This window comes from Peromyscus leucopus, chromosome 1 (assembly GCF_004664715.2).
Source record: "Peromyscus leucopus breed LL Stock chromosome 1, UCI_PerLeu_2.1, whole genome shotgun sequence".
Lineage (NCBI taxonomy): Eukaryota > Metazoa > Chordata > Mammalia > Rodentia > Cricetidae > Peromyscus > Peromyscus leucopus.
The window spans coordinates 719788-745401 of NC_051063.1; the positions used below are offsets into that span (position 1 = coordinate 719788).

Consider the following 25614-nt stretch of genomic DNA (forward strand, 5'->3'; position numbering starts at 1 on the left):
GACAGGGTCCCATGTAGCCCAGGCTGGCCCAGGCTGGCCCGGTACTCTGTATGCAGCAGAGGATGACCTTGAACTCCGGATCCTCTGGCCTCCACCTCTTGAATGCTCAGGTAACAAGTTCTTGCCCACCATGCCTGGTTTATGTGGTACTGGGGACTGAACCCAGGGTTTCACACATGCTAGGTAAGTATTCTACCAAAGGAGCCACATCCCCAGCCAGAATTAAAAATGATAATAACAACAACAATAATGATTTTTTTTTTCCAATTTAGTTTTTTAGAAACAGGGTTTCCTACAGCCCAGGTTGGCCTTGAACCTGATATGTGGCTGAGGATGATCTGAACTCCTGATCCTCCTGCCTCCACCTCTCTAGTGCTGAAATTTCAGGTTCTCCACACCTGGTTTATGTGGTACTGGGGATGGAAGCCAGGACTTCGTACTGTCAAATCAGTCACACCTCTAGGTCACGAATTAAAAAGAATTTACAAAGAGACCAGCTTGCATATAGCCCAGATTGTCCTCAAACTCCTGATTCTCCTTGCCTCCACTTCTCCAGCGTTGGGGTTACAGCCCTATGTATGCTGGGCAAATGCTCTACCCACCAGCCACACCCCCAGCTTTTCTCCCCGCTGCCCACGGACTGGCAGGTGCCTGCGCTGGGATTCCAGGCGGCAGAGCACGGCTTACCTGTGTGCGAGCGCAGGTGCACGGTGAGCTGGCTGGAGTTGCGGCTGGCGTAGGGGCAGATCTGGCACTTGAAGGGCCGCTCGTCCGAGTGGATGCGCAGGTGCTTGTTGAGGCTGCTGCTGTCCGCCGCCGCGTAGTCGCACGTCTTGCACTTGTAGGGCTTGACGCCCGTGTGGCAGCGCATGTGCGTCTTCAGCTTGTCCTTCCGGCTGAAGCACTTCCCGCACACCTCGCACTTGTGGGGTTTGTCACCTTTGGCGCACACGCAAGCCGCGGCGGGAAACAAGATTGGAAAGTTAACGTTTACCCCTGACACCTTCGGAGAGGACCAACCTGCAGGCTGCCCCAGGGGTGGTTTAGAAACCCCGGGGCATGGGGTGGAGTGGTGGTTCCTGCCGCTTTGCTTATTAGACTTTTCAAACGTTTTCCCTAAGATGAATATGAATTCCTTATTAACTAAGACACACAGCAACTAAAAAAATAAAACATTTTGTTGTTTCTGGACAGGGATCCCTATAGCTCAAGCTGGCCTCAAACTTGTTATGTAGCCCAGGCTGGCATTGAACTTCGCGAGTCCCTCAATTTCTGAGTGCTGGTATTACAGCATGCCTCACTATGCCAGGCTTTAAAATAAGAATGTGGTAGTCTTTCTGCTTACCTTCTGGCTATTTCTGCCCCCTTTACTTGCTCCCTGAGCCTTACAGGGCTGAGCACTCATCCGCCCGACTTCTATCATCTTATTAATTTTGATTGTGTGTTTTTTTTTTTTTTTTTTTTTTTTTTTTTTTTTTTTGAGACAGGATCTCACTACATAGCCATGACTGTTCTGGAGCTTGCTCTGTAGACCAGGCTGGCCTTGAACTTATAAAGATCCTCCTGCCTCTGCCTCCCAAGAGCTGGGGTTAAAGGTGTGTGTCACCATACTTTTATCATATTTTCTTTTACCGCATTTTTTGATATTTAAATTGTTCCAATATTTTTTCCCTTTTATTTTATTTTACAATACCATTTAGTTTTATTGTTCCAATATTAATGTATTATTTCATACTACAGACACAGACACTAATGTAATGTGACACAGCCATCTCGTCTATCCATTCCTTTTCCAGCCTGGGGCCAGGGTGGCCTGCCTTCTGAACGGCCTGAGCCCTCACGGTGGCCTGGGTGCTGTTTAGGTCTCCCTGCTAAGACAGTGTAATCCGACCCCGGATGACACGGGTGAGCACGTGAGCAGACTCACTTTTGACCTGGAGCGTCCCTATTATTAAGTGCGTGTGCGCTGTCATTTCTCTGTGTGGGCATGTGCATGCCACGGCATGTGTGGAGATCAGGGGGCAACTCGCACGCGTTGGTTCTCTCCCTCTACCGTGTGGGTCTTGGGAATTGAACTCATTTATAATGTCTTTAGGCTTGTCAGCAAGCACCTTTACCCATGAGCTAACTCGCCAGCCCAGTATTGTGTGTGTGTGTGTGTGTGTGTGTGTGTGTGTGTGTGTGTGTGTGAGAGAGAGAGAGAGAGAGAGAGAGAGAGCATATGTGTACATGAGTGTGTGTGTGGGTGTGTGTATGTAGAGAATAAACTAGGGTCTCGGGATTGCTAGGCAAGTGTTCTATAACTGGGCTACAGTCTCACCTCTTTTTAATCAATTTATCTTGGTGTATGTGTGTATTTTTCCTTTAGGACAAAAACCTCTGCCAGCTAATGTCTTTTTCTTTCCTTTTGACACAGAGTCTCAGGTTGGCTTTGAACTTGCTATGACCCTGAACTTCTGTCTCTACCTGCAGAGCACCGGGAATGCCAGCATGCACCACCGCGTCCCACTGATGCCAACCTGAGGGGAACCCAGAAGTTCGTGCATGGTAGGCGAGTGCTCTACCACCGAGGCACACCGCAGCCCCTCACACTGATCCGGACCCTTCACTCTTTGAATGTCCAGCCTGTGGATCCTTTATTCCATCCTCTTTATAAAGCTGGGACTGGAATCCAGGACCTCCTGCTTTCCTGGCAGGTTCTCTGCCACTCCCCGCTGGCTTCCTTTGCTCATAGTCATTTCTGTCTTTTCCACATCATTAACAGCTAAGGTGGAGCGATTTTATTTTATGGATGGGCCATAAATTACTGAATCAATTTCCCAGTGGCCAGGAAAAAGAATGGAGCAGACACACACACACACACACACACACACACACACACACACACACACACACGTGCGCGCACACACATGCGTGACTGCACAAAAACAGGTAATACTGAGATGGCTGTAGGGACTAAAGGCATCTATCTACCATCAAGTCTGAGGACCTCTGAGGACCCCAGTTTAATTTCTGGGACCCACACGTGGCAGCAAAGAACAGATTATGATAGTTGACCTCTGACCTTCACAGGGACATGGTGTGCATGTGAGCATGTGCACACACATATGCACAAAATAAAGCTTAAAAATAATAAAGACATACAATATTAAATGGGAACAAGAATACCTTATTTACCTAATAAGAGATGATAAAATTGTTTGTCTGGAGCTGGGCACAGTGGTTCATGCCTTTAATCCCAGCATTTAGGAGGCAGAAGCAGGCAGAACTCTGTGAGTTTGAGGCCAGCCTGGTCTATAGAGTGAATTTTAGGGCAGTGAGAGCTATATAGTGAGACTCTGACTCCCAAAAGCCCACCAAAAACAAACAAACAAAACCCCAAAATAAGTCTTAGGCCCTATATCTGCAGGCAAAAATTGAGAATATTGCAGTGTAGACTATAAAGGTGACTTTGAGGTATACATTAGGAAATGAGATGTCATTAGTAGGATCTTTACTCCTACCCTGCCTTCTGTTTTTGTCTTTTTTGGAGCGGGGAGAGGAGGGGGAGACAGGATCTCTTTCCATAGCCCTGGCTGTCCTGAAACTCACTATGTAGACCAGGCCAGTCTTGAACTCACAGAGATCTACATGCCTCTGCCTCTTAAGTGCTGGGATAACCACACCACTGAGATTTTCACTTTATCCTCTGTAGATCAAGTATGTACAGAGCCCGGCGCTGACACAGTGTGTCAAAGTTAATCACTATCATGTCAGAGTGAGGTTTGGCATTTAAGAATGCATCTTAATAAAGATGGGGGTAGGGGGTGGAGAGATGGCGTAGGGGTTAAGAGCACTGGCTACTCTTCAGAGGTCCTGAGTCCAATTCCTGGCAATCACATGGTGGCTCACAACCATCTGTAATGAGATCTGGTGCCCTCTATTGGCATTCAGGCATACATGCAAGCAGAACATTTTATACATAAAGAAGGAAAATACATCTGACAATTTCTTTTTTTTTTTTTCAGAGTTGAGGACCAAACCCAGGGCCTTGCGCTTGCTAGGCAAGTGCTCTACCACTGAGCTAAATCCCCAACCCCTTGATAATTTCTTAAAGATGGTCATTTTGTTGAGCTGGGCTCTAACTCAGCTGGTAGAGCACTTGCCTTGCATGCACACGGCCCAGGGTTTGACCCTCAACGTTGCAAAAATAAAATCATTTTATCGAAACTGTTAGCAGTTGAGTTACAGATTCCTGGCTGGGTCATCTCGCTGCACTGTCTGCTGCCTGGTGTTGCCTGTGCCCACTGGATTGTCAGTTTGCCCCAGGGGTAGTGCCTGTGGGTGGTGCAGGGCCGGCTTCCAACAGCTCTGCTGGGCAGAAACCGCATGGCTTCCTCGCCACCAACCCCAACCACCCTCCTCAAAAGTGGCCAGTGAGACCCTCAGGTCGCCCCGCTGTCCAGCGGTGCCTTCAGAAGATGGATAGGGATGGACCTGTGATTGCTACACCATGCGACTTCATCTCCACTGTCTTAGCTAGGAGAAAGCTAGGAGCCGCCTCTGAGCATGTCTGTAGAGAGGTTTAACTGAATGGGCATGGCACCATCCCTGGGCTGCGGTCCTGAACTAAACAAAAAAAGTGAGCTGAGCATCAGTGTCCATCTCTCTGCTTCCTGACTGTGGATGCCCTGTGACCAGCAGCCTCACGATCCTGCACCATGGACTGTACCCTCAAGCCCGGAGCCAAAACAAATCCATCCTTCCTTCCTTCCTTTTCTTCCTTCCTTCAAGTGGCATTGTTGGACGTCTCACAGCAACAATAAAGTAAAGAATATGCCTTCGTTTACACTCTGACCTAGTTTTCCCAATTGACATGGATAATGAGTGCAATTTACTTGAGGAAATCTTAGCCCCCTGAGCCCATATGGGGGGGAGTCACTACTTGCTTATGAAATTTGGGTAATTAGAATAAATCCACGGGACCTGGCAGTGTGAGGTCTAGTGGACAGGATGGGGACCCCAGTGCCACTCATGGGTCACAGCTGATAAGTGTTAGCTATGTGAGTTTCCACACAGCAGATGAAATATGAGAGGACCCGTTTCTCCCTGGCTTCTGCATGCTTCCCTTTTGAATTTACACCCCTGTGTCAATTGACCAGGAACCTCTCAGACTTTCTCTAAAGGCAGCAATTCTTTCTCTATCCAAAACATCTGGAAAACATCAGCACGCAAGCTGGCCTCTCTATCTCTAGGGGCCTGCAACTGTGTATCCAACCGGCTTCGGATCAAACAATATTTGAAGCATAAGTGAATAGCCGCATTGAGAAGACTGAGGAGCTCTGTGTGCGGTTGGCATTCTGGCAGGATGGGGCAGCCAGCCAGAGTGCAGCGAGGTGTCTGGAGGGCGAATGTGGGCCCTGTGCAGACACCGCTTCACCGTCTCTAGGGATGTTCACATCCTTAGTTTCTGGCATCTTTGGGGACCGGGGGCTCCCTGAAAGCAATCCCCTGAGGATCTAAAAGGATGACTGTATTAAGAAAATTAAAATACCCCACTTCATTTTCCTTTTTCTTTGCATTGATGTTTTTTCTCTCCTTTAAAAATCTGATTACATTAAAAACTGTGTGTGTGTGGTGTGTTTGTGTGCATGTGTTCACACTTGAGCATGTGGGTCACAAAGTGCACATGGAGGTCAGAGAATAATGCCCTAAAGTTCCAAAGTTGGTTCTCTCCTTCCAGCACATGGGTCCCCAGGATTGAGCTCAGGGCATCATGCTTGGTGGTATACTGCTTTTCCTGATTAGCCCTCCCTCTGTTCTAAAACAAACCACATCCTGCTCTGCTTTTGATATCGCAAAGATAACACACAGCCTTTGTGTCACAGGTAAAGACGGCAGATGTATGGGAGCTACTCTCCTTGACCAGGTGTGGTGGTGTGCACCTAGGACCCCAGTGAGGCAGGGTATGGAGAAGTGGAAGCAAGCCTAGGCTACACAGTGGGTTCTAGTCTAGCCTGTGCTACATAGTGAGATCTTTTCTAAACAATTAACATCAACAACAAATCAAACAAACAACCCAAACAAAACTTGCATCCTCTGGTTTGATCCCCAGCATTGAAAACAAATAAAACAAAACCTTCTTCTCTCTCTACTAATGTGATGTGCCTACACAGACGTTTACATTTCCAACATGGATGCCGTCTGCATCTGACGCTAATTAATCGTGGCATGTCACGTCTCACATGGCTATGGCAGTTCCTGGCCTTCTGGCTTAGCGCTCACTTTCTCCACTGGCAGGTTTTTATTGCTTTGGATATGTTTCTGTCAAAATCACGTGTACAAGCAGTATCTTTATCTACTTTCTACCCTTGTTCCTTTGACCTCTGTGAGGCTTGGCCCTTGTCATATGTCCGACATCTCTGGGTCCCCAGCTCCTTGCTGGGTGGGTGTTCAGGGTACCCTAGCTAATGACATGTCACTTACCCGTGTGGATCTTCAGATGTCGCTCCATGTCCTTCATGCCATAGGCAGTCTTGAACTGGCAACCTGAAAAAGTCAAGAGAAGATAAAGTCCAGAGGGATCTGAAGTGGCAGAGACTTGCCTCACCACAGGGAAATGGCCAGCAACACAGGAAAGACACTGATGTCACATGCCAGACACAGTACAGCATCGCTGTGGCACAACCTCAAAACCAAAAGGAGCCATCAGAATGACGCATGAACTTACACTTTACAACAGTGGTTCTCAGCCTGTGTGTGGGTCACGACCCCGTGTGTGTGTGTGTGTGTGTGTGTGTGTGTGTGTGTGTGTGTGTGTGTGTGTGTGTGTGGTCAGTCACATATCAGATATTTACATTACGATTCACCACAGGAGCAAAGGTACAGTTATGAAGTAGCAGAGAGATAATTTTACGGTTGGGGTCAGCACAGCATGAGGAACTGTATTAAAGGGTCGCAGCGTTAGGAAGGCTGAGAACTCCTGCTTTACAACATGGCCGGTAGGCTAGAAAGATGCTGTTGTGAAAGGAAGAGACAGACAAATGCTTGACGGTCCTGATCAGAGAAGACTGAAGATTCGTAAGAACCAGTGTAAGGAGGGCCGGAGATGGTGCAGCGGTTAGCGCACTGGCTGCTTTTCTGGAGGACCCAGGTTTGGTGCGGCAGCACCCACACAGAGGCTCACAACCACCTGTGACTCTAGTCCCAGGGGGTTCCATGCCCTCTTCTGAGTACCAGTGGGTACCAGGCACATGGGGGGTATAGACTTTCATGCAGGTGAAACACTCATAAATTTTAAAGAATAAAAAGAATTCACGAAGAAGCTGGGTATTGGTGCTTAGGCCTCCAGTTCCAACACTAGGAGGCTGAGGCAGGAGAATCATGAGTTTGAGGCCCACCAAAGCTGTATGGTGAATCCCAGGTCTGCTTGAGCTACAGAGTGAGGACCCAGTCTCCCCAACATTAAATCCTAAGCACCCTGTCTGCACTCAGCACAGAGCCCCCTTTACCTGGATAGCAGCAGCCCAGCCTCTTCTGCGCAGGCGGTGTGGTGGGCTTTTTGGTGCGTGACTTGGCGGGGAGAGAGATCACGGTGGCTGTCTGGTTTTCGTTGCTCTCCGCGGGCAGGTAGGTTTGATAGCCATGTTCAAAGACGAATTCTGGAGCTGAAACTAAAGGGTGCAGTGGTCATTAATTGCCACAGGATGACGCAGTGCACCCCAGCTAGTGAGGCACACCGTCTGTGGAAAGAATTTCCTTTCTCATTCAAAAGTCAAGTGTGTGAGCTGTAGGGGTGGCTCAGTGGTTAAGAACACTGGCAGCTGCTCTTCCGGAGGACCCAGGTTCAATTCCCAGCACCCACACAGTGTGGCTCACAACCTTCTATAACTCCAGTTCCAGGGCATAGGAGGCCCTCTTCTGGTCTCCTTTGATACCAGGTAGGCTTGTGATACATAGACATACGCAGGGAAAAACACATACATTAAAAAAAAAAAAAAAATCCTGGGCTGGAGAGATGGCTCAGAGGTTAAGAGCACTGAATGCTCTTCCAGAGGTCCCGAGTTCAATTCCCAGCACCCACGTGGTGGCTCATAACCATCTGCAATGAGATCTGGTGCCCTCTTCTGTATACATAATAAATAAATAAATCTTTAAAAAAAAAGAAAAGAAGAAGAAATCCTTTAAAATTGGTTAATTTTGGTAAGTGACAGTTTTTATTTGCACTTTAAAAAAATCTATTAAAGTTAATAAAAAAAAAATCCAGTGGCCAGGTGTGGTGGTGTACACTTTTAATCCCAGCACTTAGGGAGCAGAGGCAGGTGGATCTCTGTGAGTTCCAGGTCAGCCTGGTCTACATATGAAGTACCAGACGGCTACAACTATAAACAGAGACCCTGCCTCAACCCTCGAACTCCTAGTAAACACAAGCGCTTTCGAGGGTGGTGGCAAAATGCCTTTAATTCCAGCACTCAGAGTTCAAGGCCAGCCTGGTCTACACAGTGAGTTCCAGGCAGTCAGAGCTACACGATGAAACCCCGTGTTAACAAATTGACCAAGAAACAACAACCACAACACAAAACAAATGCTGGCCTGCGGCTCTAAAACACCAATGAAGACTTTGGTCTTTTTGGACAGGGTCTCATATAGCCCAGGCTGGCCTCTAAATCGTTATGTAGCTGAAGCTGGCTTTGAACTCCTGCATCCTATGAGCTGGGATTACAGGCATACACCACCATCCCTAGTCTTGGACTCCTGTTTTCTTTCTGCTGTTAAAGATTGATTTTATTTACTTGTGTGTGTGGGCCTCTGCAGAAACCAGAGGACATTCCTAAGGGCTGGAGTTACAGGCGTCTGCAAGCCACCTGGCTTGCTATGTGGGTGCTGGGACCCGAACTCCTGTCCTCACAAATTTAGCAGCCAGTACTCTTAAAGTGCAGCCCTGGCTTCAGACCTCTCGAATGAGTAATAAATGTCCCTAAAGCTGATGCCACGTAGGCATTGTTAACTGCAGGCAGATGTACAAGGCACTCCGCTAAGAGTCTCAGAGTCCTAAAAATCCAGGACTTCTCTCAAAAGACATTGGCACCCTGGAAGTGTCACGGCAATTTGGAGGTAAAAAGAAACTACAAACAAACAAAAAATGTAAACGCAAAAGAAAACAAAAAGACTCCAAATGAGCTATCATTAAAAAGATAAGAGAGGTAGTCTTGAACTTTTTTCTGCTTATAATTTTTTTTGTGTGCCCATTTTGTGAACGGTGTTCTTGGTTTAGGGTCTTGTCTCCTTTGCTAAGATGGCGCTTGCCCACCGGAGGCCTAGTTCCAAGTGAAGGCAATCTATGTTCACTGGAGACAGGCAAGGCACAGGGGTCCCGTCTTTACCACTTTATTTCCAGAATATATTGACTTGAATCAACCCAGACTGCCATCACTACATAGCTCTATTTGCCAAAGAAACTCACACCATAGGTCATTTCCCTCCAAGCCCACAGACCCAGCTAAATGAGAAACAGCAGACAAACCACAGCAGAAGGCGGTTGGCAAAATATTCTCCTCAGCCCGGTGGTGGTGGTGGGAGGCAGAGGCAGGTGGATCTCTGTGAGTTCAAGGCCAGCCTGGTCTATATTGTGAGTTCCAGGACCACCAGGGCTACATAGAGAAACCCTGTATCGAAAAAACCAAAAAACTTCACCTCCGAAACCGTCCAGGTCATTGAAAATGAAACCTGAGAAACTGCCACAGTCCGGAGGGATCTAAGGAGCTGTCACAATACAGAGCAGTATCCTGAACCTTCACAGTTAAAGATTTATTAATATTTTATGTATGTGAGTGTTTTACTTGCATGCATGTCTGTGCAGCATGTGTGTGCCTGGTGCCATTGCAGGTCACTGGATCCCATGGAACCACCACGTGGGTGCTGGGAACTAAACCCTGGTCCTTTGTCTGTAAGAGTAGCCAGTGCTCTTAACCACTGAGCCATCCCTCCAGACATTGATTTTAACATGTGGTTTTCCTCCTCCTCCTCCTCCTCCTCCTCCTCTTCCTCCTCCTCCTCCTCCGGATGGTTTTCTTGAAGGGTAGCTGGCCTGGCTTGATTTTTGTCTTTAAATCATGCCTCCTCATCAAGGTCCTCAGCTTCACTTCCGATGCCCACAGCATCCCATTCTGGGTTCCTTACCAGGAAAAATCAGTTACCAATATGGACTTCAATCTGCACTCCTGAAACCATCTGGGGAGACATGGTTTCAGCTGAATCCCAGCAGTGGCCAGGTGGACCCCTTAAAAAAAATCATGAGGGGCCAGAGAGATGGCTCAGTGGTTAAGAACACTGACTGCTCTGGCAGAGGACCTGGGTTCAGTTCCCAGCACCCATGCGTTGGCTCACAACCATCCGTAATTGCAGTTCTAGGGGTATGCATACAGTATAAACTCAGAGGCACACATATGTGCCCATTAATAATACACGACAAATAAATAAAACTCCTGTTAAAAACCTGTGCGTGAAGCACTCAGATCCCAGCACACCTCCTCCCCACCGTCACATTTCTGAAACACACACTCTGATCTCTAGTGAGAGTCCAGGGAGGCTCACCTAGACCTTTCTAGCATCCTCATGACGATGTCACCCGGGTTCTGACAGTTTTTGGCATCTGAGCAAACTCAGTTTCCAGTTTTCTCAATGGGGAAATGTCGTGGGACGTCTGGCCAGTTAAAGCCAGCCGTTGGGTTCTGACAACCACTGCCCCATCTCCACACCCAGGCTCTCTGAGCAGCCCACCAGCCTGTGTGCTCATGGCTACAAAAGCCAGTGTGAGAGCTCAGTGAGCCGCTCTGTAGGAGCTGGGAAGGTAAGAATGTTGCGAGCAGTGTAGACGGTGGAGGCCTGGCTTGTCAAGTTTCAGAGGGAAGCAAAGACTTTCCCGGGCTTTTGTGTGAAGATTCCGTGGTTCTGGTTAGCGGGGCTGAAGAATCAGCTGTGATTGGTAAGGGACCGGAACCATTACAGAGAAACCTTTGCTTTGCTGGGATGTTCGATGCTGGTCAGCTGGAGCTGAAAATTCAGCAGTGATTAAGAATGGTTGAGGTGAAAACTTCTGGGAAGTGTTCCCTCAGGGTCCGCACACAGAAGCTGTGTTCCAGACACGGCCAAGGTTGTACCTTGTGCTGGCCGGTGAACTTGGTAGTGTTAGGAGTCACCTAGGCGCAGATGGTTTTGAAGGTGTGAAGGGGTCATGGAGAGCAGCTGAGACTTGACTCCGTGTGGTAGGGCTGGAGTCCCTGAAGAGAGCCCAGGAGAGGCTATTGAAAGTGCAGCTCAGTAGCAGCAGAAGACTCCAGCATTTTGGAGACGCCAGTGCCATGGGATGACCACCAAGAACAGCAGCAGCAGTGGAGTGTTACCAGCCGGAGCCTAGAGGACGGGCTGTGTGTGCTGTAGAGGGCGGAGCTGGAGAAGTGACCCAAGCTCCTTGGAGGAGCCCAGAAGATCGTGAGTGAATCCCAACAACTGGACATGGAGTTATTTACAGTGCTGGAGTTTGGGTTTGCTTTGTCAGATGTGACTGTGCCCTGGTTCTTCCCTGTAGTGGTATTTGCTCCGCCCATAACCTTGGGCTAAAGGGTCCATAGGAGGTGGTGCTTCCTGCTGTTGGTCGTGACCTCTGATAAGGAGTTGGAGAAGGGTCACATGCCCCTTCTCCCTGCTCCTGCCTGCGAGGTGGATTCACTCCTGGTCAGATCAGAGGATGACTTCAGCTGTCTACTCCGTTCTGTATTCGTGAGTGTATTTCCTCAATTTATATCTTAATTAATCCTGTTAGCCATTTAATAGACTCATGTGGATTGATTGTAATACTTCCCTCTTGAAAGTATTTAACTTAATTTTGATTTTTTTGGTTGTCCACTTCCCTCCCCACCCAGACCAGGCTGGCCTTGAACTCACAGAGGTCCGCCTGCCTCCTGTGCCTCCACCTCCTTTAATGCTGGGATTAAAGGTGTGTGCCACCACGGCCCAGCTTAATTTTGATTTTTACAGGAGTCCACAGCTGAAAGAAAGACTTTGAATTTTTATTTTAAAAGTTTTGGGATTTTGAAAGAGATTTGGGATTTTGAAAGAGATTGAACTTTTAATGTGGAGTACTTGTTATTTATTTTTAATGTGGAGTTACTTTGGGGATAAATGATAAAGGAAAGGTTCTAAATGTGTCTGTGTGTCAAGTTGACGGGGAGTCAGTCGTACTGGCTGGTTACATGTCAACTTGACACCAGCTAGAGTCATCAGAGAGGAGGGAGCCTCAACTGAGAAAATGCCTCCAGACTGGGCGGTAGGCAAGCCTGTAGGGCATTTTCTTAACTAGTGATTGATGGGGGAGGGCACATTGTGGGTGGTGCCATGCCTGGGCTGGTGGTCCTGGTTCTAGAACAGCGGTTCTCAACCTTCCTAACGCTGCAGCCCTTTAATACAGTTCCTCATGTTGCGGTGACCCCCAACCATACAATTATTTTTGTTGCTACTTCACAACTGTAATTTTGCTATTGTAATGAATTGAAATGTAAATAAGTATCTGTGTTTTCTAATGATCTTAGGTGATCCTGAGAAAGGGGTCACAACCCACAGGGTGAGAACCACTGTTCTCTGAGCTTGCAGGCTGAGCAAACCATGAGGAGCAAGCCGGTAAGCAGAATTCCTCCATGGCTTCTGCACCAGCTTCTGCCTCCAGGGTCCTGCCCCGCTTGAGTTCCTGTCCTGACTTCTTTAATGATGAACTGTGATGTGGCAGCGTAACCCGAATAAACCCTTTCCTCCCCAAGTTGCTTTGGTCATGGTGTTTCATCACAGCAATAGTAACAGTAAGATACCGAGCCTCAGTTTACTCCCCTGTCAATGGGAACGTCTCCATGTCCACTTCATAAGGTTGAATCTAGTGACTCCGTGTGTGACCAGCAGCTCCAGCCTCTAAAACGGGACTGCTCTGGACTTGGAACGCCTTTCACTAAACTCCCAACTGGATCTGGTGGGGGTGGGTAGGAATACTCCCCATTTGCGGGACTGAGGGTTTCCCTGAGACATGGACTAACACCAGGCTGGTGGGGCTTGCTACTGTGACCTTCCACTTTTGTCCAACAGCCGTCCGAACTGGAGGCCCCTGTGGTGGAAAAATCCCCAGAGTGGGGTGAGTAGGGCAGTGTATGTGTGACCTCTACAGGTCAGCTCACAGGATGCTTGAAACCCTCTTGAAAGGCAAGCATGGGCCTCCTGAGTCGGGGCTTCTGGTGGGCTTCTCCTAACTGTCCCTCTCTTCTGAGGAACCTTCCAGTTCCTCAGGGGGACATGGCGATAGTCTAGCCATGACCCCTTCTTGGAGTCATAGTTTGAACATCTCTCTCCCATTCCAGAGGCCACTCCTCCATTCTCTTGTGGCCACTGCTGCTCTCTGAATGTCAAGATTAGATGCGGATGGAAGCATGGGAGGTGGGGGCGGGGGATGGGCAGGTAAAACCCAGCAGGGACAGCTGGGCACAGCTGGGCACAGCTGGGTTCATTCTGGGAATGGCGCTTATCATATGAGATCCATGAGTCACCTAGAGGCACAGTCACAGGCTAAAAAGAGTCTGCAAGTGTGAGCTGCGAGGCTCGCTTTCTTTCTTTTTCTTGATTACATTTCTTTTTTGTGTGTGTATGTATGTGCTACTGCATATGTGGAGAAGTCGGAGGATAACCTGTGAGGATTAGTTTTCTCCTTCCACCATGTGGGTCCACAGGGTTAAATTCAGGTTTGTCAGGCTTGACAGTGGTGCCTTTACCTATTTTGCTGGCCCTGGCCTCAGTGTTTTTGTCTGGAGAATGGGCCTTTTCCTTCCTATCTCTTGGGGTGGCTGGGAGGGTTAGAGACGAGGTGTGGAAAGCTGCTAATGCACTTGTCACTTGTCACGTGACTCCATGGCTCCCGGGCAGCAAGGGACTGCCAAGAGAAAGCGTGGCTTCATCAAGGGAAGCATCAGGATGAGGGCACAGGAGCCTTCAGGAACCATCACTGACAAGGGTAGGACTGAGACCTTGGGCCAAGTGAGTGACTCCCCAACCTGCCAGAGCCGTGGGTCCCCCTGGGAGCTTATTATGGTGATGCTGGAGTCTCCACCCCAGAATCCTAATTCCTCCTGAGGTGGAGCCTGGGTGCTGGTGTCTAATAAGTTCCCCAAGGACCCCGATCTAGTAAGCGGGTCTCGGAACTGACAGCTAACGGAGCAGCCAAGTCCAAAGTGGTGGTGGGGGTGAGGGGAGTCTAGAAAAGTGTGGTAGAGAAAGGCAAGCAGGGTCCCATTTGGTTGTCTGGGGAGGGACAGCTAAGTTGGGCAGAGGCCAGACACTTGAGGTTATTAGCACATCAGCCAGTAGCCGGCCACTTTATCGGTGAGACTGCACCGTGAACAAGGGCTCCCAGACCCCGGCAGCCATCCTGCCCTCTAGTGGTCTACTACAGAATTCCTGTGGCAGCCCAGGCATGGGGCTGTGGCCAGCGCTATCTGACTGTAGGGGGGATATGAGACTTGCAGTCTGTCTCCGGGGCTCAGATTGTCATCTGCACCATTCAGGAGATGTCTCCCTGAGCTGGGTCCCAAGAGGACCCCATGCCTGGCCTGAGACCACACAGGGACAGTTCCAGGCAGAGGAGTACCATCTGCCAGGGCGCTAGGGTGCTAAGAAATGGGGTTCACTGGAAAAACTGCAGGGGAAAACGTGTGCACCCTGGCTGCACATGTGGGGGACATGTGTGTCACCAGGTGGCACCAGCCAGGCAAGGCTGGGAAAGGCATTTCCAGCAGAAGGAACAGAGAAGCAAACGGCTCAGGGGTCAGTGTTGAAAAACCGCAGGCAGAGTGTAGTCAAATCCTTCCTCCAGCACTGCAGAATTCCTCAGAGTTTCTCTTGCAATTCTTCCTGGGGCCTCGTGTTTTGAAGTCAGGAGGCTAAACTCTCTTCAGGGAGATGCCCATGAGGAAAAGGGATTGAAACACTTGTTCCAGGACAGCCCCGGATCTGTGGGTCTTCCTGGACCCCCCTCTTCCCTACAGGCAGTCTCTCCTTGTCTAGCTGAGATACAAGCAGGTCACAGCTGGCCACTAGCAAGGTGATTTCTTTCTTTTTCTTTTTCGAGACAGGGTTTCTCTGTATAGTAGTCCTGGCTGTCCTGGACCAGGCTGGCCTCAAGCTTGGAGAGATCTGTCTGTCTCTGCCTCCCTGGTGCTGGGATTAAAGGTGTGTGCCACTGCCTGCTGGTTTCCAAGGTGATTTCTAGTCTCCACATTTTCTTGATCACTTCCTTTAAGGTTTAATTCATTTTCCTATTCTAAAATCTCTCCAGACACATATTTTGGGAGCATTAAAAATACTCAAGTAATCCTGCTTATTGCCCAAAACTGTTTTATATGTTTGTGTGTATGTCTGAGTGTAGTATATGTGCCATGTTTCAGGCATGTGTGTGGACTTGATTGAGTGTAGTATATGTGCTATGTTCAGTCAGGCATGTGTGTGGGCCTGAGTGTGGTATGTGTGCCATGTTTGTGCACAGGCCCTCAGAAAGCCAGAGGGAGGGAACTGGATCCCCTGGAACTGGTCAGACAGGTGCGATCTGCCACGTGAGTGCTGGTCTTCCGCAAGAGCAGCCAGTGCTCTTAACCGCTGAGACGTCCCTTAGCCTCAAGCCCCAAATTTTAAACAGCACACAAATGATTTATAAAGAGGGAAGGTGGCTGATCCTCAGCTCCAGCAGATCTAGCTGGTAAATGGTCTTTGAGAGTAAGCTAGAAGCCTGTAGGCTCGGTCAGGCTGATTGATGTATTTTGTTCGGCTAATGATGTCTTAAAAACTGAGACCATTTGGGCTGTTGAGACGGTTCAGCTGGTACAGGTGCTCGCTGCCACGTCTGACCTCCTGGGTTCCATCTCCAGTACTCACATGGTAGAGAGAACCAACTCTAAAGTTGTCCTCTCATTCTTCACGTGTGATATGGCACGCATGCATGGACACACACAGAAATAAACATTTTAACTTTTGTTTTAATTGGGAAAACTCATATCTTTTTTGCAGCTAAAAAAAAAATCAGAAGACAGAATTGGCCAGACCCAAAGAACAGCTGCTCTGTGCATGATCTTTCCAGTTGACCACAGTCTGTGCCTTGCCCTAACACCCCACAGGCTCTCACTGACTGCGCCTCTTGTTCAGAAGCTCTTATTGGGTGTGACACTGTTCCACGTGCACACACCTGTCCTGCTCTCACAGGGACATGGTCCCTCTTTCTGAGGCTCGGGTACATTGCACTGTATGGTGTCTGACATGGTTTACCCATCTCTCTCCTAAGCATCACATATAAAACTGACTGTCTCCACAGGATAAACTGTAATGAACAGTCTTCATTTGCTATCAAGTTTTACAGGATAAACACTTAGAAATATGGGCTGGAGAGATGGCTAGAGGTTAAGAGCACCGTCTGCTCTTCCAGAGGTCCTGAGTTCAATTCCCACATGGTGGCTCACAACCATCTCTAAGGAGATCTGGCTCCCTCTTCTGTATACATAATAAATAAATAAATCTTAAAAAAAATACTTAGAAATACACCCATTAAACGCATTTAGGTATATTTTATTAATTAATTCTTTCACATTTATTTGTTTGTGTGTGTATGTACGTGCACGTACACACATCACAGTGCATGTGTGTGGAGGTCAGAAGACAACCCTTGGGAGTGGATTTTTCCCTTTTGCCAAGATCAAACTCAAGGCATCAGGCTTGCTGGCAGCTACCTCAGCCCGCTGAGCCATCTCTTCTGCTCAGTATTTCCAGTAAATTTTAAAACAGAGATCTAAAATTGAGGAATTAATTTGAAAGGTATCACAAAACCGTCAGGGTATAGGAATTCGCATCCTCAGAGCACGCATGCCTGGTTTTAATCTGCTTTGCTCTCGTCTCACAGGGACCACCGTCCTGATGTGCTCGCATACCCTTCTATGTCATCTGCCGTCCTTTCCCGACTCTTTGCTTGCTTCTTTTCCTCTGCTTTTGTTGGTTTTTAAACATTCTTTATATAGGAAGGACGTTTATATGCGTGAGCTGCCAACTTTTTTTCAACATGCTCATCTTTAGACTCTATTTCTTGGGGAGAAAATAAGTAACCTCATTGCAGTCACATTTAGAATTCTCTTTCTCTGGGGAGGGTAGTCCAATCACGAAGGAATGTGTTATCTAATTCCTGGAGCACCCAGCATCTCAGAGACTGGCACTTTACTTTTTTTTTTTTTTTTTTTTGGTTTTCAAGACAGGGTTTCTCTGTGTACCAGTTGTCTTAGAACTCATTCTCTAGACCAGGCTGGTCTTGAACTTAGAGATCCACCTGCCTCTGCCTCCTGAGTGCTGGGATTAAAGATGTGTGCCACCACTGTTTGGCCGGTACTTTACATTTTTAAAGTTGCCACCTGTCCCTTTAAGGTGGGTTATATATGTGTTAAGTGTAGGTAGGGGTGTGTATGTGTGTACTTGTCACTGTGTGGATAATATGTACTCTAGAACATAAAATATAAATATTTTTATTTATATATTCGTGTGTGTGTGTGTGTGTGTGTGTGTGTGTGTATGTATGTGTGTGTGTGTGTGTGTGTGCGCGCGTGCACGTGTCAGTGTGTGTGTGTGTGTGTGTGTGTGTGTGTACACGAGTGCAGGTGCCCTTTGAGGCCAGAAGAGGGCTTTGGATCCCCTGGAGCTGGAGTTACCCGGCACTTACAAGCTGTCCACAGTGGGTCCCCTGCAAGAGCAGCAAGCACTCTTAGCCACTGAGCCATCTCAACAGCCCCCTACTCCAGATCTGTAAAATACATTTTTTTTTCTCCTTTTGATTTTTCCTGAGAAGGGTTTCTCTGTGTAGCCTTGGCTGTCCTTGGACTCACAGAGATCCACCTGCCTCTGCCTCCTAAGTGTTGGGATTAAAGACACCACTGCTGGGCTGTAGAATCCCCCAGACTGATCTTGAACTCACTGTATAGCCAGAGATGACCTTGAACTCCCAATGCTCCTACTGGGATTACCAGCCTAGGCCCCGTACGAGGCTATATTCAACCTTCTGACGCCTCTGTAACTTGACAAAATGTGTGGACAGAAGAGCACGTGCTTTTTGCATTCTTGGTAGAAGAAGGAGGGGAGACACATATTCACTTTCAGATTAAAAAAACAAAATAAGAAGGGCATGGTGGTGCACACCTTTAATCTCTGTAGACCATCCTGGTCTACAGAGTGAAATCCAGGACAGCCAAGGCTACACAGAGAAAGCCTGTCTCAAAACAAAGCAAAAACCAAACCCAAACTAGGTAAAACCCATGATGTTTCTGTTTTTTCACAGAAATGATGCCAAGCCAGGGCTCCCATGCATACTCACCCCAAATATCTGTGAGAACCTGCTTCTCAGCATCCAGAGGTTTGGCTTAGAAACCTGGCCTTTGTCTGTTTTGCTTACGCACATGACATTTCTCACTATCCACACTCATGGTTTCAACCCAGAAGCCTCCAAACCCGGCCCAGCAGCTGCTTCCCAGCGGGCGGGTTAAAAATAACAAATCGGCGATTGAGGGGCTGGGCCCTGGGCAGGCCTTCCTAACAGAGGTGGCGGATGCAGCCAGCCACCTGTGCCCATTCCTCCCCCACCCCCGCCTGGCTGTACCTGTGATGGTCTGGGTCTCCGAGCTGATGGTCCTCGTGGTGGTCTGGGTGGCAGGCACCGTCTCCTCCGACACAAACTGGACCGTGCTGGGGGCTGTCACGGGCGTGCTGGTCAGCTGGCAGCCACTCTGCTTGTGGGCTACGAAGGCATCCAGGTTGCTGAACTGCTGCTTACAGATACCACAGATGTGGATGTCTGGTGTCAGCTCTACCAGGACCGTGGTGCCTCCTGGGACTCCATGGGACAAAGGGAAAGTCACATTTTAATTCCAGACCAGTGTCATGGCAAGAGGCAGACATGGCTAGTGGATGGCCTATGTCCCTTCTTTCTTGGAAACCTATTCCAAATTCTGTGCAAGCAGCTGTGTCCCCATAGGCCAGGGGTGTATGTTTTACAAGAAAGTTCTTTCAGAGCTGGGGAGACAGTGTAAATGGAAGTTTCCTGTCCCGACCGCCTGTTCCCAAATGACCTCTCTGAAGCTTATATTAGTTGTAAATGCTCGGCCAATAGCTCAGGCTTATCACTAACTAGCCCTTATATTCTAAGTTAACCCTAGCCCTTATATTTTAAGTTAACCCATATTCCTTATTTATGCCCTGCCATGTGGTGGTCCCTTTATTAGCATGGCACTTTCATCTCCTGCTCCCTCTGTATTCTGGCAACTTGTGACTCTGTCCTTCTCCTTCTCATCATCAAGTTTGGTTGCCCCACCCATACTTCCTGCCTGGCTACTGGCCAATCAGCATTTTATTAAACCAACTGGAGTGACAAATCTTTACCGTGTATAAGAAGATTTTCCCACAGCAAGAGAGTCCACAAATTGCCTTGCATACATGAAGCCCTGAGTTCAATCCCTAGAACTCATGTAAAAAGCTGGGTGTGGGGTGTGAGGTTGTAATCTCAGCCTAGGGGAGGAGGCAGGAGGATTCCAGTGCTTGCTGGCCAGGTGGCCTAGCCTACTTGGCAAGTTTCAGGCTAGGGAGAAACCCTGTCTCACAACACTCGGAGTGTTGTCTGAGGAACACCAGCAGGGTTGTCCTCTGGCCTCCACACGTATGTGCGCACACACAAGGATGTACACTCCAGTACATCCACATCCACACAACCAATAAAAAAGAAAGCTCTTCTGATGTGCAGGACTGCCCAGCCCTTCCCAGGCCCTGAGGCCATCTCCTGCCCCAACAGAAAGGTCATTATGAAAACTACCCCCATCCCAACACACATTTCCAAATGCCTCATCACCTTGGAACCCATAGTTCACAACGGTGGTCCCTGACAACGGTGGTCCCTGACTACAGTGGTCCCTGACAACGGTGGTCCCTGACAATGGTCCCTGACTGATGTGTGGACTCCTCCCAGCACACACACCACAAAGCTATTGCTTCTTTATCTGTTGACACCGATGTGATGCTGGCACTTCTGCAGACACTTTAGAACTATGAGGAAAATGCTAGAATCCCTGATTCTTGTTCTCACTTCCCTGGTCCCTGAATGCAACCCCAGTATAAATGAATTAGAATGGTTCAGGTTTTTCTGACACTTGTAGACTAATTCACTCTTAACTGATAGGAACATCATTTTTCTATAGCAATGAGAGAGAGTTAATATTATATTGAGAGTTTTAAGGCAACTAACACAGTACCTGGTTCTATATTAGAAAGTAATAGCTTCAGATGCATCTCAGTGGGTAGAGGGCTTGCCTTACATATCTGAGGCCCCAAGTTTAATCCCCAGTACCTCCTAAAAATGGAGTGGTGTAGGCATGCAGGCCAGTAATGCAATCCCAGCCACTCCAGAGGTGGAGGCTGGAGGACTAACTCCTGGGTCTTGACCACTTTGAAACATCTAGACCTTGTCTCAGAACAACAGCAAAAGAAAGCATTATATAAACATCTGTTAAATAAGGTAACAATTGGGCAGAAGAGATGGCTGCTCTTCCAGAGGTCCTGAGTTCAATTCCCAGCAACCACATGGTGGCTCACAACCATCTACAATGGGATCCAATGCCTTCTTCTGGCATGCAGGCCATACATGCAGACAGAGCATGCGTATACATAAATAAATAAATCTTAAAAAAAAAATAAGATAATAATTGGTAAGTCTCAACATGAGAAATTTAATTTTTATTCTTAAATTTTTCTTTTGCGAAGTTGTAGGGATGGCTCAGTATTACTGCTCTTGGAGAGGATATGAGTTCAATTTCCAGAACTCATTCATACTCAGCAGCTCATAACCAGCAACTCCAGCTCCAGGGGATCTGACGCCCTCTTCTGGCCTCCATAAGCACTTGCACTCAAAAGCACATACCTATCCCTATATACATATAATTAAAAATAGAAATAAAATCTTAAATTTTTTCTCTTGAATTATAATAAAACACAAAATAAAACCTGGAAGAAATAGTAAGAACTGGCAGGAAAAAAAACTCATAATGTTTTCATTTGTACCTTTCATGGACATTACAAACACATTTTCTACTATTTATGCTTAAAATTTCAATTTTTTCATTTTATTGTGAAGCTAATCTTTTCCCTACATAATACCACATAAGCATTAACATTCTTCATACATGTAATTGTTTAGTGGGAACATGTATCATATGATAATGCCTGTAACCAGTGAGGTTAAACACTACCAGACACAGTGTCTGTACAATGCAATTTTCTGAAAATTATAAGCTGTTTTGCTTCTGTCCAGTTCCTTTCAGGACTAAGACAAGGCATTTGTGTGTTGTGGTGTCCTGTGGTAGACGTCCCAGGGAAAGTGATGCTGGGGGAGGACACTTTGTAAGTCACCTTGCAGAAGCCTTTAGAAGTCAACAGATGGCAGGCCCAAGGCCTTCCTCCTCTGGACTGCTGCGGCCCGGTGGCTACAGGGACAGTCCCAATACTACGAAAACAGTGAGAATGTAGCCATATTTGCACAGCTAAGGGCGTCTTCGTGGTGGAATAGTATTGGTGTCCAGGATGAAGCAGTTTCGGTACTAAGTTATGCTTCTGGTACTCACAAAAGGAACAAGTCACAACGGGGTCTTTTCTTAGCATCAACAGTGACTTTAGCCCTGGGTTTTCCAATGAGGGTAAGTCTCTCCTTAGGACCCCTGAAGATGAACTGAGCTAATGCCTGTATGGGGGCAGATTCCCGGATGCAAAGCAGGTCACGTGGTGGGGTTCTCCCTCTTTAAACACAACCTTAAGTGCATGTCACTGGGGGACACTGAGACACGATGGGGTGGGGACTGGGGTTCAGGGAAACCTCTCCGTTTCATACGTCATGCAGGGCACACCCAGGCAAGTTGGGAGCCAGTGGCTCCAAGAACAGCAGTTAGCAAACTGAGTCAGGTGTCTGCAAACCCTGGCCAGGGCTTTTCAAACTTCTGGTGCTCCGGGCAGCAGGGGAAGACCTCAGATTCTGGCCCCACCCCCGGAGACCTGCGGGGGCGGACCCAGCAGCCTGGTTTTAAACATGCTGGCGCTCCAGGTGGTTACCTCAAGATAGGTTCTTGGCCCAACTCTGGGAAACAAAGGCACAGGGGGACACTAAGAACTTGGAGGGGGTAAAATAAAAGCTGATGTGATGCCAGGAAAAGGACAGAGAACCCCAAACTCAGAGCAAGCCACCCCAGCGTGGTCTTCCTTACATCCCCCACCCGGAGTGCAGGGAGAGCTTTGCAAACCCTCCCGCAAGCCTTTCAGCGATGTTCCAACTTGAGCCACTGAGGCAGAAGTTTCCCTACCAGGTCACCCCACTTTCTCCTTCCCTCCACTGTGCCCCAAACTCTGCCAGGCGGGTTGGGGAGGAGGTGACGGTTTCTGCATCGCGTGGCCTCCCCAGGCCATGCCTCCCGGGGGGTGTTGGTGCAGCAGGAGTTCCGCTCCCAGCCCAGCGGCTGTCTGGGATGGGGTTGGGGAGGGGCGTGCAAGGTGCGCGGTCACCAGGATCCCGGAGCCCCAGGCCTGCTGGTTGCGCCCAGGGCCCGGCACCAGCTACATCCGCCCAGCACTTACTTTGCACTGATCCTGAGAAGCTGTCGCTCGCGTTCATGGCCGCAGATCTGGGGCGCCGCTCCCGGGCCCCCTGGCTCGCTCTACATGGTGCAAAGACTTTGCTCTTGCATTTCCCCCCCCTGCACACCCCCCCAACCCTGCCTGTCTGCTCCCAACTCTGCGAGGCGGGGACGGATGTACAGCCCGCGCCACTTCCGCTGCCTAGAGGGCGCTGGCCCCGTGAGCCCAGAGAGCCCAGCCGGGTTCCCATGCTGTGCTCTCCCGGGGACACGGGGAGGGCCTTGGGCACCCAGGTCCGAGAGCCCTGATCCCATCACTCTACCCCAGGCACTCTGGGGGCTCTGTGGCCACCCTGCGCTTTGCACCTTGCCCTCCTGGGAACCCTCATTTTGTCACAGATACCAGGAGAATGAACCGCCGGCCTAGGAGAGGGGCGCTCAGGACCAGGGCGTCCCCCTTGGGCAGATCCAACAGTTTAGCACCGGGGCGGGGCCTCTGCTCTGCTTGGGGATGAACAAGGTGGGGATGGGGCCCAGTGCAGATGGCTCTGTGGGAGTCGGGGGGGGGGGCACAAGTCTCCAAGCCTGACTTCCCGCCATTTCTGGTACTCTCTTGATACAGACTCATGCATCCACACATGTATAATACACACATATTTTAAAAAAGAGATTAGTGATGGAATGGATTGGAGAAGTCACTGGGGCCTCTGTTTCTGGGGGCTTCCAACTTCATCCTGTATAGAGAAAGCCTGGAGGGTGTGTTAGAATTGTTTGCGGGGGTGCGGGGGCTGGGGGGAGACCTGGAGAGAAAGGCGAGAGGTTAAGAGCATGTGTTACTTTTGCAAGAGGACCCAAGTTCTGGTCCCAGTACCCACGTTGGGTGACTTACAACTGTGACTCCAGCTCCAGGGAATCCAGCACCCTCTTCTGGCCTCAGTGGGTACCCACATCATGTACTGCAAGGAAGAACTGAAGAACTGACCATTAAACCCACCCTGGAGGTTCCGGTGTGGCTGGTGTCAGTATCCCACTTTCCTTATTTCTTAATGCTCTCTCACCCTCCGCTTCAGCAGGTTTTCTCCCTGTGTGACCTAATCCTTTCCCAGCTTACCTGGATGGATACCTCATACTCTCCCAGGGAACTTGCTGAGGCCACCCAGATGTGCTGGAACGGAACATCAGGGCCTGTGGTCCAGGCATGTATAGAACAGAGACATGCCCCAGGTTACTCTAGCTGGAATCTTGAATGAGGACCAAGGGAAATTCCCTTTCTAAAATGGATCTGCTAATGTTTAGCAAAGGCTTGTAATCTTCACATTAACATAAATGTCAGCAAAGACACATTTGAAACTTAAAATCACGGCTAAGCCCATGTAATGGGAATGATCAAGACTGAACCTGGGGGCCACTGGGCAGTGGGTACACAACCACTTATTTTCCTGGAGTCTTGCCTGGCATCAAACTCGGTCAGGGTAATACAGCTGTGGTGTTCAGTATGGTCGTGAGATGACTTCACACAAAGCAGACACGCACAAGCCAGCCTCTCTTTTGTAAGGCTAATGAACATGGAAATACCCAAACCTTACCATTGGACACACAGTGAAAAGCAAGTTCTTCTCCACTGTTTCCCAGCACCTCTCCCCTCCCTCGCCCCGGTTTTCCTGTGTTATACTGACTGGGACCCCAGATTCTCTCCCAGGAATCAAATCTTGATATCAGTTTCTTTTTTTTCCTTCCCCTCCCTTACGCTGACCATTTTCTTAGGTGTGCCTTAAAACTCTCTTACAGATACACAGAGGCCATATGCAAATTCAGTTTTTTTTTTTAAACCAAATGACTACAATGAGGAGAGATTCCCCTCTGTGCTCTCTCTCTCTCTCTCTCTCTCTCTCTCTCTCTCTCTCTCTCTCTCTCTTTCATGACAACGAGACCAGGGAAACAATCCCAAGCGATTCTAGCTTTGCCTCAAGTTGTCAAGGAGAGTTTAGCTTTCTCTCTTGCAGTCTCTAATCTGTGGCCGTCAGAGGACATCTTACAGGTTGCTTTGGGGATCCCATGACCCCACCTCTGAGGCTGGAACTCCAAATGAATCTCCATACCCATCCTCAAGCTTTCACACTTAACCAACCGCTGAGCAATCTCTCCAACTGATTTAAAGGTGTAGCCCAGGCTGGCCTCAAAGTCATGATCTTCCTGCCTCCACTTCTTAACATATTCTGCTGGCATGATCCACCACAACTGCCATACTGTTGTATATTGTGCTCTTAAAATAGAAAAAAGTCAAAGAGAAAGCTTTAGAAGTGAATAATAATGCCACATCACAAAACTTCTAGTTGCAAAATGCCAGGTTCACCTTTTTTTTTTTTCTTTTTGGTTTGGTTATTTTTGAGATATTGCCTCACTGTGTGGTCCAGGTTAGCCTCAAATTTGGAATCCTTCTGCCTCAGCATCCCCAGGGCTGGGCTTACAGGTATGTGCCATCACACTTAGCTCAACATGCCAGAGGTTACCGTGAGAACTTACTCTTGTTTCCATGGACACATCTTTCCCTGTCAGATTTGATGCTTGGCGTGACTGGGCATTTCTTGGTTGAGGATCTTGTCACCTTTTCAACGAGCACCATCAGTGAGAGGCAGGCTAGCACAGAAAGGCTGTGTAAAACCAGCAAGCTGCTTTGGAACACTCTTCCATAAACATCAAGCATGAACATTTCTTTAAAATTTATTTATTTCTATTTTGTGTGCATTGGTGTTTTGCCTGAATGTACGTCTGTGTGACAGTGTTGGATCCCCTGGAACTGGAGTTACAGACAGTTGTGAGCTGCCACGTGGGTGCTGGGAATTGAACCTGGGTCCTCTGGAAGTGCTCTTAACCGCTGAGCCATCTCTCCAGCCCCTGAACATTTCTCTAGAAAGATCTACAA

General features: G+C 48.5%; 1 protein-coding gene across 1 annotated transcript in view; it reads right to left on the reverse strand.

Moving 5' to 3' along the window:
- Zfp64 (ZFP64 zinc finger protein) overlaps positions 1 to 23024 on the reverse strand; it is a 33358-nt gene extending 10334 nt beyond the window's left edge. The window contains 5 exon segments of the mRNA XM_028859016.2: positions 688 to 939; positions 6466 to 6528; positions 7491 to 7652; positions 18686 to 18919; positions 22693 to 23024. Coding sequence (XP_028714849.1) covers positions 688 to 939; positions 6466 to 6528; positions 7491 to 7652; positions 18686 to 18919; positions 22693 to 22942 — 961 coding nt within the window. The 5' untranslated portion in view covers positions 22943 to 23024.
- Positions 23025 to 25614: the final 2590 nt, after the last annotated feature.